The 20,382-nt window shown below is 48.8% G+C and overlaps 1 protein-coding gene across 1 annotated transcript in view; it reads left to right on the top strand.

The window, feature by feature from the left end:
- The window catches only part of GRK3 (G protein-coupled receptor kinase 3), a gene marked incomplete at both ends in the record, with an annotated part of 131,670 nt that overhangs the window by 85,145 nt on the left and 26,143 nt on the right, over positions 1 to 20,382 (top strand). Inside the window, 4 exons of the mRNA XM_080717506.1 lie at positions 3,528 to 3,606; positions 5,434 to 5,564; positions 9,629 to 9,723; positions 16,451 to 16,558. Coding sequence (XP_080573632.1) covers positions 3,528 to 3,606; positions 5,434 to 5,564; positions 9,629 to 9,723; positions 16,451 to 16,558 — 413 coding nt within the window. The remainder of the gene's footprint in view (positions 1 to 3,527; positions 3,607 to 5,433; positions 5,565 to 9,628; positions 9,724 to 16,450; positions 16,559 to 20,382) is intronic.

The raw sequence follows: 20,382 nt of genomic DNA, 5'->3' as shown, positions 1-20,382 counted from the left end.
TGGGAAAATGTTTTGAAGTTGGGAGAATGTAAGGACGGTTTTCATGTCTCATTTTAATATTGATTTTATTCAAATGAGGGGGTTAGGAAGGTTTTTGATTCTTCTGCGGTCTGATCATAAGGGAATGAATTAAAAAGTGGGGTTATGCTGGGCTACTACTTTGAACTAAATTTAAGAGAATTATTTATATTTTTATTCAAATATTAAACTGCATGGTTTCTAAAAAACTTATGAAGATATAATATACTCCTAGGAGTTAGAGTAAAGTTATTTGGAATTGGGTCAGATGGAGCTGGAAAGACAGGGCCAGATCACACCGTGAGCTTTCTAGGCCAACACGGAAGGCTTCCTCCCTCCCTCCCTCCCTTCCTCCCTCCCTCCCTCCCTTCCTCCCTCCCTCCCTTCCTTCCTTCCTTCCTCCCTCCCTCCCTTCCTTCCTCCCTCCCTCCCTCCCTCCCTTCCTCCCTCCCTTCCTTCCTTCCTCCCTTCCTTCCTTCCTTCCTTCCTCCCTTCCTTCTTTCCTTCCTCCCTTCCTTCCTTCCTTCCTTCCTCCCTTCCTTCCTTCCTTCCTTCCTCCCTTCCTTCTTTCCTTCCTCCCTCCCTTTCTTCTTTCCTTCCTTCCTTCCTTCCTTCCTTCCTTCCTTCTTTCCTTCCTCCCTTCCTTCCTTCCTTCCTTCCTCCCTTCCTTCCTTCCTTCCTGTTGTGCTAGTGGTTGAACCCAGGGGCATTCTACCTCTGACCTGCACCCCCAGTTTTATTTTTTATTTGGGAACAGAGTCTTGCTAGGTTGCCGAGGGCATCACTAAGTTGCTGAGGCTGGCTTTGAACCTGTGATTCTCCTGCCTCAGCCTCCCAAGCTCTGGGATAACAGGCGTGTGTCTATAGCACAGAGGGATCTTTCAAAACCTGCTAACAGCTGGAAATTAAGTTTGTTAAGTAGAGAGAGAGCGTGACATGCAGCTTGGAGGTCACCATCAACTGACGGAGAGTTTTCTGGGGGGACGTTCTGGCAGGACCAGGAGGGCGGGACCCCAGGGGCTCCTCTGAAGACCCGGCAGCACCCACCTGCAGCCAGCGGTTCCCACCACCTGTAGCTTCTCCGTCTCCCGGGTGCCACCTGTCTTACCTGCCGGGCAGTGTTTGGCTGTCTGGGAAGTTCATGTGGAGCTCACCACGTCTGCTCAGCCCCTGCAGAGCCTGGTTGTGGGCAGCGAGCCCTGCAGAGGCACCTGCCTTACACTGTGTCAACGACAAATATACAGGAGTGATTGCAGCAGTGGGGATTGTGTTTATTCTATAACCTCAGACCACGGGCAGCGCTGAGCCCCATCTGACAGGTGTAGGCATCTGGGGACTCCGTCGGGAGAGCGAGGGGGGTGCAGGGGTTGCACGATTTAGCCAGTTAAAATGACAAAAGGCAGGACAGAGGCAGGCCCATGTGAGCCCCGTCTAGGATTGCCTGCTGAAGTCCGTGTGTCCTTCACAGAGGCAGGGAACAACACCCTATCTTTAGGGCTGACTGGACTCTATAGGAGACGCTTCCTGCAGCCCTGAGCTTCCTCAGGTGGTGTTGGAAGGGGGCAGAGGTCAGGGGTGGGTGCATACTGTATGGTCTAGATACGCACTTGGTGTGAGGTAGGGGTTGACTGCGTTCTGAATGGTAGAGACACTCACTGGGTGTGAGGCAGGGTTTGGGTGCATACTGTATGGTATAGATACTTGGTGTGAGGTAGGGATCGGTGCATACTGTACGGTCTAGATACTTACTGGGTATGAGATAGGGGTTGATACATATTGTATAGCATAGACACTCACTTGGTGTGAGGTAGGGATCGGTGCATGCTGTATTGTATAGATCCTCACCTCCTCTGGCACCACTGACTGAGACCATCCTTCCTGCATCCTGCTTGGTCACCATTATAGCCCAAATGACCACATATGTTCATATTATTTTGGGGACTCTCTCTTCCTTCCTACTAGTTTACGTCCTTGGGCTAACACCAAAGTGTATGAACTACTGTTAACTATAATAAGTCTCACTTTCTGCTGCTGGGAACATTTTCCAGCTTTGCTCTTCCCCAAGCCTATGTGAATTCCTCTTTTTCTTTTTTCTTTCTTTCTTTTCCCTTTTTTTTTTTTTTTTTTTTTTTTTTTTTTTTTTTACGGTACTGGGGACAATACCCAGGGGCATTGTACCTCCAAGCTACATCTCCCAGCCCTATTTTTTTAGTTTTTTTATTTTTTGAAACAGGGTCTCACTGAGTTGTGAAGGGCCTCGCTAAGTATCTGAGGCTGCCGTGAACCACGATCCTCTGGTCTCAGCCTCCCGAGTGCCGGGATTGCAAGCGTGCACCCCCACGCCCGGCTATGGACTCCCCTTGATCACATTTCCATCAATTTTGGAATCAACATGTAAATGTTCATTTTAATTAAGCTTGTGTAGAACCTGTAGGCTAATTAGGAGACAATTGAAATCTATTTATTATTATTATTATTATTATTATTATTATTATTATTATTAGTGGTGGTGGTACTGGGGTTCCTGGAAGCCCTTCTACCTCTGGGCTCCACTCCCAGACCTATTTCATATTTTTGAAACAGGGTCTCTTATGCTGGCGCGGCTGGCTTTGAACCTGTGCGATCCTCCTGTCTCCGCCTCCTAAGCGCGGGGATTACAAGCGTGCGCCACGCCCGGCGAAATCTGTTTATAATTGAGTTCTTCAGTCCCTGGCCACAGTATATTTTTTTCTGCTTTCGAATGATCACTGAATTCTGTTTCCTTCTCGGCGTCTCAGAACAGTAGCACAGGGCCCATTCCTCCTCACATCATGGTTCTCCCAACTTCAGAAGCAGAGATGGGAGCACATACTTGACCACACAGAACCAAAACGTTGGGTACCAGTAAGAATAATGAGACAGTAATGTTTTTCTGTAGAATTTAGTCTTTGAAAGAGGATGTGAAGCCGGGCGTGGTGGCGCACGCTTGTAATCCCCGCGCTTGGGAGGCGGAGACAGGAGGATCGTGCAGATTCGAAGCCAGCCGTGCTGCCTTAAGAGACCCTATTTCCAAATAGAAAATATAAAAAAATGGGTCTGGGAGTGTAGCCTGGAGGGAGAAGGGTTTTCAGGAACCCCAGTAACACCAAAAATTAAAAAAAGAGGATGTTAATGGAATGAGGTGAGGACCTCAGTATTAATCACCTGTACTAGTGATAAACACTGTGTGCCTCTGTGCTCTTCACCGTAACCAGACTCACCCAATTCTATACAGCCAAGTGGTGGCTGGGCTGGAATCCAAGGTGTGGTGTCTGATGGTAAACACTTTCTCTTTTTCCCCGCTATACCCCCTGCCTCTTTTTATTTTTCTTGTTTTGAAAAACAAGGTCGTACTAGGTTGCTGAGAGTTGCTGAGGTGGTCCTTGAACCTGTGAACTTCCTGTCAGCCTCTCCCAAGTCCCGGGATTATGCGTCACCACGGCTCCCAGCAGCCTTTGCTTGTCTTATAAACATGTGTTTCTCCACTCTAGAACTGTCCTTTCATTGTCTGTATGACCTACGCCTTCCACACCCCGGAGAAACTCTGCTTCATTCTGGATCTGATGAATGGTAAGTAAACCTTGGGGCTTCACCGTAGTCCCCCACCTACACTCGGTGCGTGCTCAGCCGGGGAGGCTGGCCGTGTGGGTCTTTCTGGTAATTAGGTTTTCCCTGAACTTTGAGGAAATCTGTCCCCTGCAGTTTTCAATTAAAATTCACTTGACAACGTCAACTGTGATTTCCCTCTGGGTCTGCCAATCTCTTCTCAGGAAGCTGGATATTTCTAAAGCATATTCTCTTGAAGTATTGGCAGTGAAATTTGATTTTCTGGAATGCAGCTAGTCTAGGTCTTTAATTAACTGAGTTCCTGGCCTTCAACTCTTCAGAGTAAAAAACCTTGCCAAGGATCTGGGCCAAAGATAGACTTTGTAGATACGTGAAAACCAACTTCAAAGGACCGACTTGGGCCGGTCCAGATCTTGGCCTAATAATCCACAGTGCTTTCAGAATCCCTGGTACTCTATATATATATCTTTTTTTTTTTTGTGGTACTGGGGTTCCTTCAACCCCAGTTCCTGGAAGCCCTTCAACCTCCGGGCTACACTCCCAGACCTATTTTATATTTTTATTTGGAAACAGGGTCTCCTAAGCCAGCGCGGCTGGCTTCGAACCTGCGCGATCCTCCTGTCTCCGCCTCCCAAGCGCGGGGATGACAAGCGTGCGCCACCACGCCCGGCTCTACATATTTTTTAAACTGTGCACCATGACTCCGAGGACACCCAAACCCACTGAGCTGGAAGAATCACTTCCCAAGGCAAAATGGTGTATTTTCAAAGCATTTTTAGTAACAGGAGCATCAGTGGAAAGATGTACAATTCCAGCACTCAGGTGCCTCGTCCTTTTTTGGGAGTTCACTTGAAATTCTATTATATTTTTTGAGTTCTTGGTTTAAAACCAGAGCTATCCAAGAACACAAAGGAATTTTCACAGACACAAGAATGAGCCCCAGCCGGGCGTGGTGACGCGCGCTTGTAATCTCAGCATTTGGGAGACTGACACGGGAGGATTGTGGTTCGAGTGTAGCCTCTACTACTTACTACATAGGCCCTTTGCAACCCAGTGAGACCCTGTTTCAAAATAAAGAATAAAAAATAGGGCAGGGGGTGTAGGTTGAAGGTGCATTGCCCATGGATTCCATCACCAGTACCACACACACAAAAAAATCTCTCCAAGTGACTATTTTGACTTCTTAATTTTTTGGTCTGTGTGTAGAGGCAGCCCATAAGCCCTCTTTGGATTAGTATATAGAGTAACTCAGTTATCGGACAGGATTGAATTATTCATTTCTTTGTGTCTGTATGTGTGTGTGTGTGTGTGTGTGTGTGTGTGTGTGTGTGTGTGTTACTGGGAATTGAACTCAGGAGCATGCAACCTCTGAGCTACACCCATAACCCTTTTTATTTATTATTATTATTTATTATTATTATTATTATTATTATTATTATTATTATTATTTTGGTGGTACTGGGGTTCCTGGAAACCCTTCTACGTTCGGGCCACACTCCCAGACCTATTTTGTACATTTTTTTGGAAACAGGGTCTCTTAAAGCCAACGAGGCTGGCTTCGAACCTGCGCCATCCTCCTGTCTCCGCCTCCCAAGCGCGGGGATGACAAGCGCGCGCCACCGCGCCCGGCTTCATTCTTTATTTTGAAACAGGGTCTCACTGAGTTGCGGAGGGCCTCACCAAGTGGCTGCGGCTGGCCGCGAACCTGTGATCCTCCTGTCTCGGCCTCCCAAGTGCTGGGATGACAAGCGCGTGCCCCCATGCCCGGCTCTGGTTTTCGCTCCCGCTAATGGACTCGCCGCGCGCTAACCCGGGCGTCTCTGCCTGCAGGCGGTGACCTGCACTACCACCTCTCCCAGCACGGGGTGTTCTCTGAGAAGGAGATGCGGTTCTACGCCGCCGAGATCATCCTGGGGTTGGAACACATGCACAACCGCTTCGTCGTGTACCGAGACCTAAAGGTGAGGGCTTTGCTGGGGTTAGGGTTGGGGGTGCTGCTGCCGGCCCCTGGGGGGTCCCGTGGTTGCCCACAGGGTCCCGTCCCTCTCCTCACCGCCCCATCTCACCCCCACCAAGTCTCCCCAGGCTGTGGAACCCATGGCCACCCCCGTCACCATGGCAACTGTGCACCTGCTACAGAGTAAGATGCCTCGCACCCACTGAGCCAGAAATCTACAGGGATTGATAACAAAAAACAGGGTGTGTGTTGGTGTCTTTGGGGGGGTCATTTTTATAATCAGTGGTATTTAAATTACTGCTCGCTAAGCAACCGATCGAGCTTCAGATGTGCAAAGGTGAACGGGCAGAGAAGACACAATATACGGGGTTTTTGACAGTGAACGCAGACATAGAATGGCCGGCGCCCAGCTCCTCCGAGGCCTGGCTGGCTGGAGGGAGGGCTGCCCGCAGGACTTCCCCAGAGCCCAATCTCGAGGTTTCACCTGATTTTGAGATTGCTTTAAAAATAATCAGTAAGCCGGGCGTGGTGGCGCAAGCTTGTAATCCTCGCGCTTGGGAGGCGGAGACAGGAGGATCGCGCAGGTTCAAAGCCAGCCGTGCTGGCTTAAGAGAAACCCTGTTTCCAAATAAAAATATAAAAAATAAGTGTCTGGGAGTGTAGCCCGGAGGTAGAAGGGTTTCCAGGAACTCCAGTACCACCGGGGGGAAAAAAATCAGCTGGCATAGTGGTGCACACATGTAATCCCAGTTCTTGGTAAGCTGAGATCAGAGTATTGGAATTTCGAGGCTGGCCTCAGCAGCTTAGTGAGTTCCTCAGCAACTGGACAAGATCCTTTTTCAAAATAAGAAATAAAGCTGGGGGTAGCAGCGCAGGCTGTCATTCCAGTACTTGGGAGGCCGACACAGGATTGCAGGTTTGCGGTCAGCCTCAGCTACTTAGTGAGGCCCTCCGCAACTCAGTGAGACCCTGTTTCAAAAATAAAGAATAAAAAATAGGACCGAGCGTATAGCTCAGAGGTAAAATAAATAACCCAGGTTCAATCTTCAGTATTGCAAAAAAAAGAAATAATAAAAAATCAGTAGATTTTGGAGGTTGCTGACTTCCCTAAGCCCCAACTGCGGGGCTCAGGTCTCTGTTCTTAGCCCAGCAGTAGAAAATAAGAAAACGGGTTGTTTTGGAGTTCTCCAGCTGCAGACCGGGTGCTGGGTCCTGGGTTCTCCAGGGAGCAGGGAGGTGGCTCATCACAGGCCTGGTGAGCCTCGTGCAGGTATCAGAAGACGGGGGAGGAGGTTCAAGGGACCGTGACAGCTTACAGACTCACGTATGCAGATGTGCGGATACAGAAATAGGGATGAGAACGAGCTGGATGGAGAAGGGCCAGTTTGCCAGGAGATGAGAAGATGCCGGGAGAGGGCTGCTCGCCTCTCCTCGGGAGCATTTTAGGACCAGCCCACAGTGGTCCCCCTGCAAGGTGTGGCATGCTTTCCTGTCTCTAAGGAGATGCCAGCTCTGAGCGTGTGCATACGTGTGTGCGTGTGTTCTGAGGTATTGAACCGCAGCGTGTTCTACCTCTAAGCGACACCCCCAGGCCTCTTCTGTGTTACTTTCTTTTATTTTTGAAGCTGGGTCTCCCAAGATTGTTAGGAGTCTCGCTAAGTTGCTGAGGCTGGCCTCGAACCTGTGGTCTTCCTGTCTCGGCCTCCCAAGCACTAGATTAGAGGTGTGCACCAGCACACCCAGCTCAGTTACTTTTTCGAGGTTAGCTTCTATGAGGCATATTGTTTCTGAGCATATATATATATTTTGCACAAAGTTCTTTGTGAAAGTCAAAGCTTTCTGCAGAGTTAAAGAATTATTCCCTTGTTTTTTATGTGAGCATAAAGCAGGAAAAATAGTGATTGAATTAGAAATCATTAGACATTGGTTGGCTCCTGGCATTTTTTTCCTTTATGTGAGTTTTATGGAAAAATAAAATACGTGCTGGAGGCCCACGAAGTGCCCTCATCATACATTTTCATTTAAATCCATAACCGGCTTCTAATCGTCCCTACGCCGTCGTTTTGGTTTCTAAGCTATTTAGTAGGCAGTGACATTATTTGATTTCTATTCAAGCTTAATTCAAGTTACTCATGATTATTCATGCTTTACATTGTAATAGCAGGCCATCATTTTTATTTCAAGCAAAACAATAGTTGATCTCCGGCAAAAAAAAAAAAAAATGTTATTAAGATGACAGTAATTCAGTGTAAATGAGGGAGAGGACCTTCATTTTTCCATGACTGCACTGACCAAATCGAATCTGAACGGGCACGCTCCTCGGAGCTGCGGTCGGAATCGTATCTGGTCCTTCGGGGGGCCCGGGGTTAACGAGGTAGAAATACACAGAGCCGAGGCAGACCGGGTGCACGCACAGCCCCTGGGAGGGTTTGGCTCTTGTGCGCTTCCATTCTGTCCCGGGCTTTGAGCCTCCCTCGCTGAAGTCCCCGTGGTTCATACAAGCCAGCGAGCCGTGTCCCTGCTCCCCTGTCCGTGGCCTGCGGTCGCTGGTGGCATGAGGGCGATGCTTTTAGCCCCTGTGAACTGTGCTGGGACCCTCCCGGACTTCTCAACAGCCTCCTGCTCAGTGCCCGCCCTGCTCTGCTGAGATACTATAAGGTTATAAAACCCACAATTAGGAACACACCACGATAAGATGATAGGATTGCGCCGGGCGTGGTGCACGCTTGTCATCCCAGTACTGGGAAGGCTGGGACAGGAGAATCGCAGGTTCGAGGCTGGCCTCAGCAACTTAGGCCCTCCGCAAAACTAGGGACTATTAGGAATACCAGAGGGACTCCGATAATGGAGGGGAAACCTCAGCATAGCTGAAATGGAAGGATAGGAGAGGAAGAAGGCTGAGGTTGATTAATGGAGGAGCTACATCCAGATATGTGTAAAAGTATGAATATAGCATGGTCAACCTGGACACTCATTGTTGGGAGGGGGGAGAGGGCACCAGGCACACTCTGAATGTATGCCATTTTTAATATGTTCCACATAAAAATTAAAAATAGATTAAAAGCTGAAATCGGGCTGGGACTGTAGCTCAGAGGTAGAAAGCCCCTGAGTTTGCTGGGCGTGGTGGCGCGCGCTTGTCATCCCAGCATTCGGGAGGCTGAGACAGGAGGATCGCGGTTCGTGGCCAGCCTCAGCTACTTAGTGAGGCCCTCTGCAACTCACTGAGACCCTGTTTCAAAATAAAGAATGAAGCCGGGCATGGTGGCGCACGCTTGTAATCCCCGTGCTTGGGAGGCGGAGACAGGAGGATCGCGCAGGTTCGAAGCCAACCTTGCTGGCTTAAGAGACCCTGTTTCCAAATAAAAGTATAAAATAGGTCTGGGAGCGTAGCCCGGAGGTAGAAGGGTTTCCAGGAACCCCAGTGCCACCAAAAAACAAAAACAAAAAGTTAAAGAATGAAAAATAGGGCTGGGGGTGTAGCTCGGAGTTCCATTGCCCCTGAGTTCCATCCCCAGACCCACAGAAACAGAAAGGCCCTGAGTTCAATCCCATAATACTAATACTAATATTAATACTAATACTAATAAAGAAAGCCCCTGAGTTCAATCCAATAATAATAATAATAATAATAATAATAATAGTAAAGGAATCCCCTGAGTTCATTCCCATAATAATAAAGCCCCTGAGTTCAATCCCATAATACTAATACTAATACTACTAATAAAGAAATCCCGAGTTCAATCCCATAATAATAATAATAATAATAATAATAATGCCCCTGAGTTCAATCCCATGATACTAATACTAATACTAATACTACTACTAATAAAGAAAGCCCCTGAGTTCAATCCCATAATAATAATAATAATAAAGAAAGCCCCTGAGTTCAATCCCATAATACTAATACTAATACTAATACTACTAATAATAAAGAAAGCCCCTGAGTTCAATCCCATATTAATAATAATAATGATAAACAATTAGGATATAGCAAACATGGGTACCGTTAGCACCGCTCCCAGCCCGGGCCTGGGGGATTGTGGACGCTCACGTTCTGTTCCTCTCCAGCCCGCCAATATCCTCCTGGACGAGTACGGACACGTGAGGATATCAGACCTTGGCCTGGCCTGCGATTTCTCCAAAAAGAAGCCGCACGCGAGCGTGTAAGTATCGCCCGGCGCGCGCCTAGCCCTCCTGGGCACACGCTGCCGGCCTGCCCGGCCTTTGCCCCTCGTCCTTGACAGCGCGCGGCGGGGGGAGCAGGGAGGGTCCTTATCACAGGCCGCGGGGGCAGCGCTGAGGCGGCGCCCCCCGATCAGCAGGAGCAGGGCCTCCCCAAGAGAGTTGACGTGCGCTGCCTCCGTGCCCCGAGCCGGGAAGCCAACCTCTTTGACCCTCAGTCTCTTTTCTGCGAAACAGAGGAAAATCCCTTCAAGCGGTTTCTTATAGGAAAAATAAAAGGGCCCATATGTCAGATGTGTGGAGAGAGGCGCTTGGCCCTGCCCAGAACCCTCCAAGGAAGGGCCAAAGGATGGAGGCTCCTTCTTCTTCTGCTGTTCCTTGTTTTTTTTCCCGACAAAGCTTTCTTTTTCTCCCTCCTTGAAAAGAAACCAAGAAACTCCTCCCTTAAAGAAGCTTGTCCGACTCCTTGTGCCGTGAGCCCCCAGTATGGTCCACTCCTGGGTCTGGGTGTGTTCCTGGCTATCCGTGTTACCAGCCACCAACTCCCGAGACCGCAGCCCTCGGCCAGCACCTGAATGTTCTTAAAAGCATTCATTTGGGGGGAAAAAGAATCAAAGTAAGGTGTATTGACACTCAGAGAACATGTGCTTATCTTTAAAATAGATTTTGGGCCAGGGGTAGTGGCGGAGACCGAGCTGTGCCTGGTGGAGACCTTCAAATGCCAGCAAGCCTGCGGGACGGCTCGACCAGACCTCTGCAGAGACAGAGCGGGCGGGAGCTGGCTTTTAGTTCTGTTTCGTTGGTGCCAGTTTACCTGGGTGGGAGCGGGGCACGCCTGCAGTTTGCAAGTTTTATTTTGTCTTTTTCAATGTCTTGTTCTTAGCACACTGTCTTTTTTCCCTGTGGTATTGGGGACTGAACCCAGGGGCATTATGCCTCTGAGCTATACCTACAGCACTATCTATCTATCTATCTATTTATATATTTACTTATTTTACGGGTCTGGGGCTGGAACCCAGGGGCATTCGACCTCCGAGCTATACCACCAGCCCTATTTTTTATTCTTTATTTTGAAACAGGGCCAGGCATGGCGGCGCACGCTTGTAATCCCAGCGTTCTGGAGGCTGAGAAAGGAGGATCGCAGTTCACAGACAGCCTCAGCTACTTAGTGAGGCCCTCTGTAACTCAGTGAGACCCAGTTTCAAAATAAAGAATAAAAAATAGGGCAGGGGGTGTAGCTCGGAGGTTGAATGCCCCTGGGTTCCATCCTCAGACCTGCAAAAAAAAAAAAAAAAAAAAGAAAAAAGAAAAAGAAACAGGGTCTCACTGAGTTGCAGAGGGCCTCACTAAGTAACTGAGGCTGTCACCGAACCGTGATCCTCCAATCTCAGCCTCCCAAATGCTGGGATTACAAGCGTGTGGCACCACGCCCGGCTTCTTGATTTTTTATTTTTTTATTTTTATTTTTTATTTTTTTTGGTGGTACTGGGGTTCCTGGAAGCCCTTCTACCTCCGGGCTACGCTCCCAGACCTATTTTATATTTTTGAAACAGGGTCTCTTACGCCAGCGCGGCTGGCTTCGAACCTGCGCGATCCTCCTGTCTCCGCCTCCCAAGCGCGGGGATTACAAGCGTGCGCCACCACGCCCGGCTTGATTTTTTATTTTGAAACAGGAGCTCACCAAGTTGTGGAGGGCCTCACTATGTTGCTGAGTCTGGCTTCCGACCTGCCATCCTTCTGCCTCGGCCTCCCAAGTACCGGGATCACAGGTGTGCGCCCCCGCGCCCGGCTGGCACCGCATCTTTGAAAATTACATTTTATTGTCCCTTTTGAGAAAGCATTTTCCTCTGTGTTAAGTGGTCTTGAAGACGCTCCCAGAGACTCATTACATGCATCTGTGCAAAAAATAAACCGCAGACCTTTTTTCTCTTCCGATAAGTACAAGCAAAGTAGTCTGAATCGCGGTCCTTTACAGGGTGCGCATTAAGTCAAAATTGCCTTTTAGAGCTCTGATCGAATGTTAATACCGAAGAGCATCATTTCTGTAAACACACCTCTCTTCTTCTGTGGAATCTGGGATACAGTGATAAAAAGCATTAACATTTTGCAAGCACTTTTCAGTTATTAGGGCCAGAACCCAGGCTCGTATAGGCTTCTCCCTGGGAGTTCATCAGACATTTTTTAAGGGAGTCATTTGAATTTTTAATGCCACAGCCATTCGGTATGCTAATTCCTTCAATTTACTCTAGTCATAACTAAATAGGAATCCGAGAGTTCATAAGAGTTAATCTTCCCAAAGAATTAACTTTCAGACCCAGGGTTATGTATTTTCTTTTTACTGAAATTAACATCAGCAAACAGTGGGCTGTTCTGCCTGCCCAGGAAGTACAATGTTTGAGCTGCAGCTGCTAAGGGGTTGAATGGAGAAGGCTGGTCTAAAGGACAGCCTAAAAAGATAACACACAGCCAGGCGTGGTGGCACATGCCTGTGATCCCAGTACTCAGGATGCCGAGACAGAAAGATTGCAGGTTCTAGGACAGCCTCAGTCAGCACCCTGTTGCCCAGACAGGAGGATCTCAGGTTTGAGGCCAGCCTCAGTAATTTGGTGAGGCCCTGTTTTTTTTAAAAAAAATAAGTTGGGCATGGTGGCGCACCTTGTAATCCCAGCGTTTGGGAGGCTGAGACAGGAGGATCGCAATTCACGGCCAGCCTCAGCTACTACTTAGGCCCTTTGCAACTCAGTGAGACCCTATTTCAAAGTATAGAATAAAAAATAGGGCAGGGGGTGTAGCTCGGAGATAGAATGCCCCTGGGTTCCATCCCCATTACCACAAAATGAATAAACAAATAAATAAGTAAATATAAATAAAATAAAAAGTTAAGCCGAGCGTGGTGGCGCACGCTTATAATCCCCATGCTTGGGAGGTGGAAACAGGAGGATCGCGCAGGTTTGAAGGGAGCCTCACTGCCTTAAGAGACCCTGTTTCCAAATAAAAATATAAAAATAGGTGTCTGGGAGGGTAGCCCAGAAGTAGAAGGCTTTCCAGAAACCCCAGTACCACCAAAAATAAAAAATATAAAATAGGGCAGGGATGTAGCTTAGAGGTAGAATGCCTCTGGGTTCAATTCTCATACCCCAAAAGAAGAGAGTTTGGGGCCCAGCGTCTCCCTACACACCGTGTTTTCAGTCTCTTCACAGCCGCAGATGTGGCCCTGGAACTTTTCTGCCCACCCAGCTTTGCCAGCAGAGCGGTGCTGTCAAGGCTCCCGACCTGAGCGCGGGCTTGGCCCATTTAGTGATAGAATCCCAGATTGCTGTGAACTTAAATTGGACCCTGGGTAGCCGCGGAAAATCCAAGGAGAACTTTGGGGAACAGAACAGATTGTCAGTGACTAATTTGAGCACGAGCTTATTTTAACCAGGAGCGCCTAGCCGAGCCTCCTGTCACCGTGTCTTGACGTGCCAGTGTTCTCTGAATAGGCTTAGTGGTCCAGCCTTTAGCAGAATGCGTCGGGAACCTGTGGCCGTGTAGACGGAATCAGGACACCAAGGTGACAGGCAGCCAGGGTGCTGCTTGAGCCCCGCCCAGCGTGCACTGGGAGGCTGCTTGAGCCCCGCCCAGCGTGCACTGGGAGGCTGCTTGAGCCCCGCCCAGCGTGCACTGGGAGAGCCAGCTTATTTTAATTATCCTTGGAGACATCTTTTCATCGCAAACTCGTGACTCCATCTCGGGATCTAGAGTTGAAGAGGTCACCTGCCACCCAGGGCGTGCAGGGCTGGAAGTCCTCCCGGGTCTCTGTCGCTCTCAGCCATTATCACAGCCTCCCAAAGCTCTTTTCCAAGGTCCCTCTTAGACAGGGGGTCCTGGGCCCGGTGATGGCTCAGGATCCTGAATGATCCAGGGTGATTTTCCAAGCAGATTCTGAGTCTGAGCAGAAGTTGAATTAAAAGTGATTTTTCTAAGACAAGAGTGGCGACTGGAAGCCCCAACATGGGTGAATTTCTCCTGGACTGGCACCATTCTTGGCCCAAGCTAATTCTCCAGGCGGCCCCAGCACAGAGGTGTCTCCTTCTTACCCCTCTGATTGTGCAGGATGTACCGATAACGGCTTTCAGGGGCGTTTTGGGCTGCGTGCTGGACCTGCCCCCATGCTCCCTGGCTATTCCTAATGGAGCAGGATCATAGAACAGAGGGCTTTGGGGTGGCAGACAGTGCGGTGTATATAAAAACGGGTGACCCCAAGTGTTTCAGACTGACTTCACATGCGCCCAGTGCCCAGTGCGTCCACCTTCTGGGCTTTTAAGATTCTCATGTGCTTTCCCCATCCGATCAACTCGGGGCTGGCGCTCTGCTTCTCTGCTCCCCTGAGCCTGTCCCTGGCTGTGACCGAAGGAGCAGCTTCTGCTCTGAGTGCACGCGAGCACAGGTACTCAGCGCGGGAGGTGCTGGCGTTCCTTTGTCCGCAGGAGTCGCTGCTCTGAGGTGCGGTTACCTGTGCCCTCCCAGGCCCACACAGGAGCTCTAGACGGGGCAGGAAAATGTCCGTTCTTCTTAGCAGGAGGAGGGAACAGCCATGACACTCTCACACTGCACACCCTGGACTCTGGGGCTCACGGTTCATGGGCTTAACCTGTTTATACAAATCCACACACTGATCAAAGTGGGTAAGATTGATGTCTCACTTAGCGTAGTGTCACAGGCCTGTCATCCCTGGACTTGGGAGGCTGAGACGGGAGGATCGCAGGTTCAAGGCTACTCTCGGCAACATAGCAAGACCGTGTCAAGACAAAAAAATATAAAAGGGCTGGGGGTGTGGGTTGAGAGGTAAGACGCCCTTGAGTTCAATCTCTGGTAACACACACACACACACACACACACACACACACACACACTAAAAAAGAAGGATAGAAAGAGAAGAAAGATAAGCAACTCTATAAGCTTTTTGGTTGAGTTTGTTCGGTCTTCTAGGTATAGTCTCATGTCATCTGCAAATAGTGAAAGCTTGAGTTCTTCTTTTCCTATTTGCACTCCTTTGATTTCCTTTTCTTGCCTTATTGCTCTGGCTAGAGTCTCTAGTACTATATTGAAAAGAAGTGGTGATAACAGACATCCTCGTCTTGTTCCTGTTTTTAGGGGGAATTCTCACAGTTTTCCCCATTTAATATGATGCTGGCTGTGGGCCTATTGTAGATGCCTTTATGAGGTTGGGCTACGTTCCTTCTGTTCCGATTCTCTGCGGTGCTTTTAGCATAAATGGGCGTTGGATTCTGTCAAGTGCTTTTTCAGGGGCTATTGAAATGATGGTGTGACTTTTGTCTTTGATTCTGTTTATATGCTGAATTACATGGATGGATTTTCGTATGTTGAACCCACCTTGCATCCCTGGGATGAGCCCTACCTGGTCACAGTGTATGATTTTCTTGATGTGGTTTTGAGTGCGCGTTGCTAGTATTTTTATTTTATTTCATTTTTACTTTTTGGTGGTCCTGGGGTTGGAACCCAGGGGCTTTCTACCTCCGGGCTACACTCCCAGACCTTTTTTTTATACTTTATTTGGAAACAGGGTCTCACTAAGTTGCCGAGAGCCTCACTAAGTAGCCGAGGCTGGCTTCGAACCTGCGCGATCCTCCTGTCTCAGCCTCCCAAGCGCGGGGATTACAAGCGTGCGCCACCACACCCGGCTCGTTGCTAGTATTTTGTTTAGCAGATTTACATCTGAGTTCTTCAACGATATAGGCCTGTGGTTTGCTTTCCTTGAGCTGTCTTTTTTTGGTCATGGTATTAGTGTGATGTTGGCTTCGCACATTTGGGACCATCCCGTTTGTTTCTACTTCACGAAATAGACTGAGGAGTATCGGGATTACCTCTTCCCCAAAGGTTTTATATACGTCACTTGGGAAACCATCTGACCCTGGGCTTCTGTTTGGTGGTAGGCTCTTTACTGCCGCTCCAGTCTCTTTGATTGGTGTTCCCTAAAAAACAGAAGCTAGGGAGAAAAGGGGCCACAGGAGGAACTCTAGATGGAGAGGCCATAGATGAGCAAGTAAGGAGGCCTAACTGAGGGGGTGGGAGGGGAGAAGAGGGCAGCTCTCTAATGTCCATGATGTACATTCACAGATATATCAGAGTCACTTACTAAGCCGGGCGTGGTGGCGCACACTCGTAATCCCAGCCTGTGGGAGGCCGAGACAGGAGGATCGCGGTTCGTGGCCAGCCTCAGCTACTTAGGGAGGCCCTCGGCAACTCTGTTTCAAAACAAAGAATAAAAAATGGGGCTGGGGGTGTAGCTGGGAGGTAGAATTTCCCTGGGTTCCATCCCCAGCACCGCAAAATAAATAAATAAATAAATAAATAAATAAATAAATAAATAAATAAATAAATATCACTAAGCCAAATATGAGAAGGAGGGAGGAGGGAGGGAATGGGGGTGGGAACCGGGGAAGGGCTAAATGAGTGATGTGTGCGTGTACGCCTCCACCATCTTATACTCCGTTACGATGTATGACTAGAGTGCACCAATAAAAAAAATTAAAAAAGAAAAAAATGAAAAGATCAACTCCCGCTGGGTGCCCGCCCGGGGTGCGGGCTGCGTGCTGGGCAGCGCCCTGGCCTGGGTTTCCAGCAGCCGCTGCCGTCTCCCGGTGGCCATGAGGCTGCGGGTCCTGGTGCCGTGCCCCGGTAACCACGCCTGCCTTCTTCCCCCAGGGGCACCCACGGGTACATGGCTCCCGAGGTGCTGCAGAAGGGGACGTCCTACGACAGCAGCGCCGACTGGTTCTCCCTGGGATGTATGCTCTTCAAACTCCTGCGAGGGTGAGTGGAGCCGCCCCGTGTGCTTTGCTCAAGATTGAGAACACTTGGGTTTGGGAATGTAGCTTGGTGGTCGAGTGCTCACCTTGCCTGCTCCCAGTCCTGGGCTTCATCCCCAGCACTGAACATGAATGAATGAATGAATGAATGAATGAATGAATGAATGAGTGGCTGCCTGGAGATGAGTCTCCCCTGGCGTCGTAATCTTACTCTGGGAGATAGCCACAATGGCCCTTCCTGCCCTAACGCTCGAGAGCCGCTTTGCCCGGAGCTGCAGATCAGAGCCACAGGTTCGTATACCTGCTCCACATCCTGTAGGAATCAGGACACTTTTAAGCTTAAAATGGGTCTGCTTTGAAATAGCTCCACTGGCACGCCGTGGCCAGGGTGTAGGTTCCATATTGGCAGGTAGGACCTTGCAGAAGGCGGGTTGAACTTCCTTCCAAGCACGTGCTTCTGGGTGGTTCCCTTGGGAGCTGAAACCATACACACACACACACACACACACACACACACATTTTTTTTTTTTGGAGTACCGGGAATGGAACCCAGGGGCATTCTTCCTCTGCGCTACACCCCCAGCCCTATTTTCTATTCTTTTATGTTTTATGTTGAAACAGGGTCTCATTAAGTTGCCGAGAGCCTCACTAAGTAGCTGAGGCTGGGCCAGAACCCGGGTCCTCCTGTCTCAGCCTCCCAAGTGCTGGGATTACAGACGTGCGCCACCACGCCCGGCTTGAGCTGAAAGTGCTTTTGAGAAGCACGAATAAAGGATGAAGGACCCAAGTCAACCCCTCCAGCAGTCTTGTCAAGGTGCTGAAAGGGATTTGTGCTTCCAGAGCCAAAATTATGCTTGGCCCTCGTTCTGAACTACAGAGGACGAGGAAATCGGGTAAAAAGGATTATGGCAAGATATATTCTTATAATAGAACGCTTAACAGGGTCATTGGTGTCTCCAGGAATCTTAAGATGTCTTCGCCAACTTTAATGGAGAGATTTGTTTATTTATTTATTTACTTACTTACTGTACTGAAGATTGAACCCAGGACCTCAGATATAGTAGGCCGACGCTCTACCAACTGACCTATAGCCCCCCAGCCGTAAAGCTCAATCTTATTTATTTATTTATTTATTTATTTATTTTATTTGTTTATTTATTTATTTGGCGGGTCTAGGGACAAAACCCAAGGGCATTTGACCTCCGAGCTACACCTCCTGCCCTATTTTTTTATTCTTTATTTTGAAACAGGGTCTCACTGAGCTGCAGAGGGCCTCACGGAGTAGCTGAGGCTGTCCGCGAACCGCGATCCTCCGGTCTCAGCCTCCTGAATGCTGGGATGACAAGCGTGCGCCACCAGCGCGCCCAGCTTGGAGCTCAGTTTTAATAGAACTTAAGATGTGTTTATATTTGTCACTCACAAGGACACAGAGGGCACATGAGAGTCTCCCGTTGTTCCTTCTCCCGGGGACACGGTCCTGCGTGCTGGCCGCCCCTCCAGGAAGCCTCGCAGAGCGCCCTGCGTTGTCCTGGTTACCTAGTGCATCACTCTGAGGAGAGGCTGAACTTCGTAGTCCCCCCAGTCCACCCCCCAGCTCCCACGCTCTGCCCTCTGGACCACGGTAGACCAGTTGTCTCTGCTTACCGCATCCCCTGAGAGCTGAAACTGTGTTATTGTTTGGTCAGGTCTGTGGCGCTGTAACTGAATTACCAGATTTGCGGAGCCTGGATGGGCTTAATTCCTGTCGTTGGACTGGCTGACCTGATTAGAGAGTTTATCCAAAGCAAACCAGAGAAAGCCATTGCCCCTGTGAGCCTCCCTCCCTCCTTCCCTCCCTCCCTGGGCGCCATGGAGATGCCAGGAGCCTCTTGCTTCTCACCAGAGACGGGGCTGGAGATTCAGAAGTTGTGCTCATGGAGTTTGGGGCTGAGGAAAAACTTTGCACCAGCTAACCTGTTGAATTAAAAAATCAACAGTGAGGTCTATCAAGAAAATCTACTAAGGCTTTCATTCAGGGCTCATTTGCCTATTCTTTTTAAAAATTTTTATTTTTTGGTGGTGCTGGAGATTGAGCCCAAAGGCATTCTACCGATGAGCTGTATCTCAGCCCTATTTGATTTGATATTTTATTTTATTTTATTTTATTGCAGTACTGGGGATGGAACCCAGGGGCATTCTACCTCCGAGCTATACCCCCCAGCCCTATTTTTTATTCTTTATTTTGAAACAGGGTCTCGCTGAGTTGCAAAGGGCCTCAGTAAGTAATTGAGGTTGGCCGTGAACCATGATCCTCCTGTCTCAGCCTCCCAAATGCAGGGATTACAAACGTGTGCCACCATGCCCTCCTCTTATTTTATTTATCTTTTTTGGGTGGGTCTGAGGGTGGAACCTAGGGGCATTCAACCTCTGAGCTGCACCCCCTGCCCTATTTTTTATTCTTTACTTTGAAACGGGGTCTCACTAAGTTGCAGAGGACCCCATTAAGTAGCTGAAGCTGTCCGTGAACCGCAGTCCTCCAGTCTCAGCCTCCCAAGTGCTGGGATTACAAGCGTGCGCCACCATGCCCAGCTCTTAGTTTTGAAACAGGATCTCACTAAGTTTCTGAGGACCTCGTGAGGTTGCTGAGACTGACCTCTAACCTGCAATCTTCCTGTCTCAGCCTCCCAAGTGCAGAGATTACAAGCGTGTGCCACCATGCTGCTCAGATTCTTCTTTCTTATCCTGTGGATTTGTAAAGTTGCCCCTGCTTGTAGGCTGAGGAGCTGGTCTAACCCTCTTTTATTTTCCCCCAGATTGGAGGCTTTGTTGAGTTATCCTCTCTCCATGACCCAGTGGTGCGATTTGTAGATGGTAAAATGAATTCCATCTCCCTTGGCCACAATTCAAGTGTAAAATACCACGGAACCCAAAGTTACGAGTTCCCATGCCCATCCTTCTGCTCAGCCTGGCTCCTGTCGTGAGGGGTGTTGCAGACAAGAGGGTGGCTTCAAGGATGCCTAACAAGAGAACCGTGGTGACTAGGGCAGGAGCCCCGGGCTCTGGGCGGACAGGAAGGACTGAGCTGTTACAAGCCATCTTATCAAAGGGCCCCTTCCATGCTTTGTAACCACAGAGGGTTGACATTTTTTTGTTTTTGTTGTTTTCTAAAAAATTTATTTCTGGCTGGGCGTGGTGGCGCCTGCTTGTCATCCCCGCTCTTGGGAGGCGGAGACAGGAGGATCGCATTGGTTTGCAGCCAGCCTCGCTGGCTTAAGAGACCCTGTTTCCAAATAAAAATATAAAATAGGTCTGGGAGTGTAACCCGGAGGTAGAAGGGTTTCCAGGAACCCCAGTACCACCAAAAATTTTTTTTTAAAATTACTTTTGCTGGGCATGATGGCGCACGCTTGTAATCCCAGGACTTGAAAGGCTGAGACAGGAGGATCACGGTTCGCAGCCAGCCTCAGCTACTTAGTGAGGCCCTCTGCAACTCAGTGAGACCCCATTTCAAAGTAAAGAATAAAAAATAGGGCTGGGGGTGTAGCTCGGAGGTCAAATGTCCCTGGGTTCCATCCCCAGACCCGCAAAAAAAAAAAAAAAAGATTAAAAAAAGTATGGGGGTGTAGCTTGGAAGTAGAATGCCCCTGGGTTTCATCCCCGGTACCACCAAAAACCAAGTATATATATAAAAATATGTATATATATGTGTGTGTGTATATGTATATATAAATGTGTATATATGTATGTTTGTGAATATGTGTATATGTGTATATGTATATACATGTATATAAATGTGTATATATGTATGTGTGTATATGTGTATATGTATACATAAATGTGTATATATGT

Source organism: Muscardinus avellanarius, assembly GCF_963383645.1.
Source record: "Muscardinus avellanarius genome assembly, chromosome: 21".
Lineage (NCBI taxonomy): Eukaryota > Metazoa > Chordata > Mammalia > Rodentia > Gliridae > Muscardinus > Muscardinus avellanarius.
This window is presented reverse-complemented; position numbering and strand designations above follow the sequence as displayed.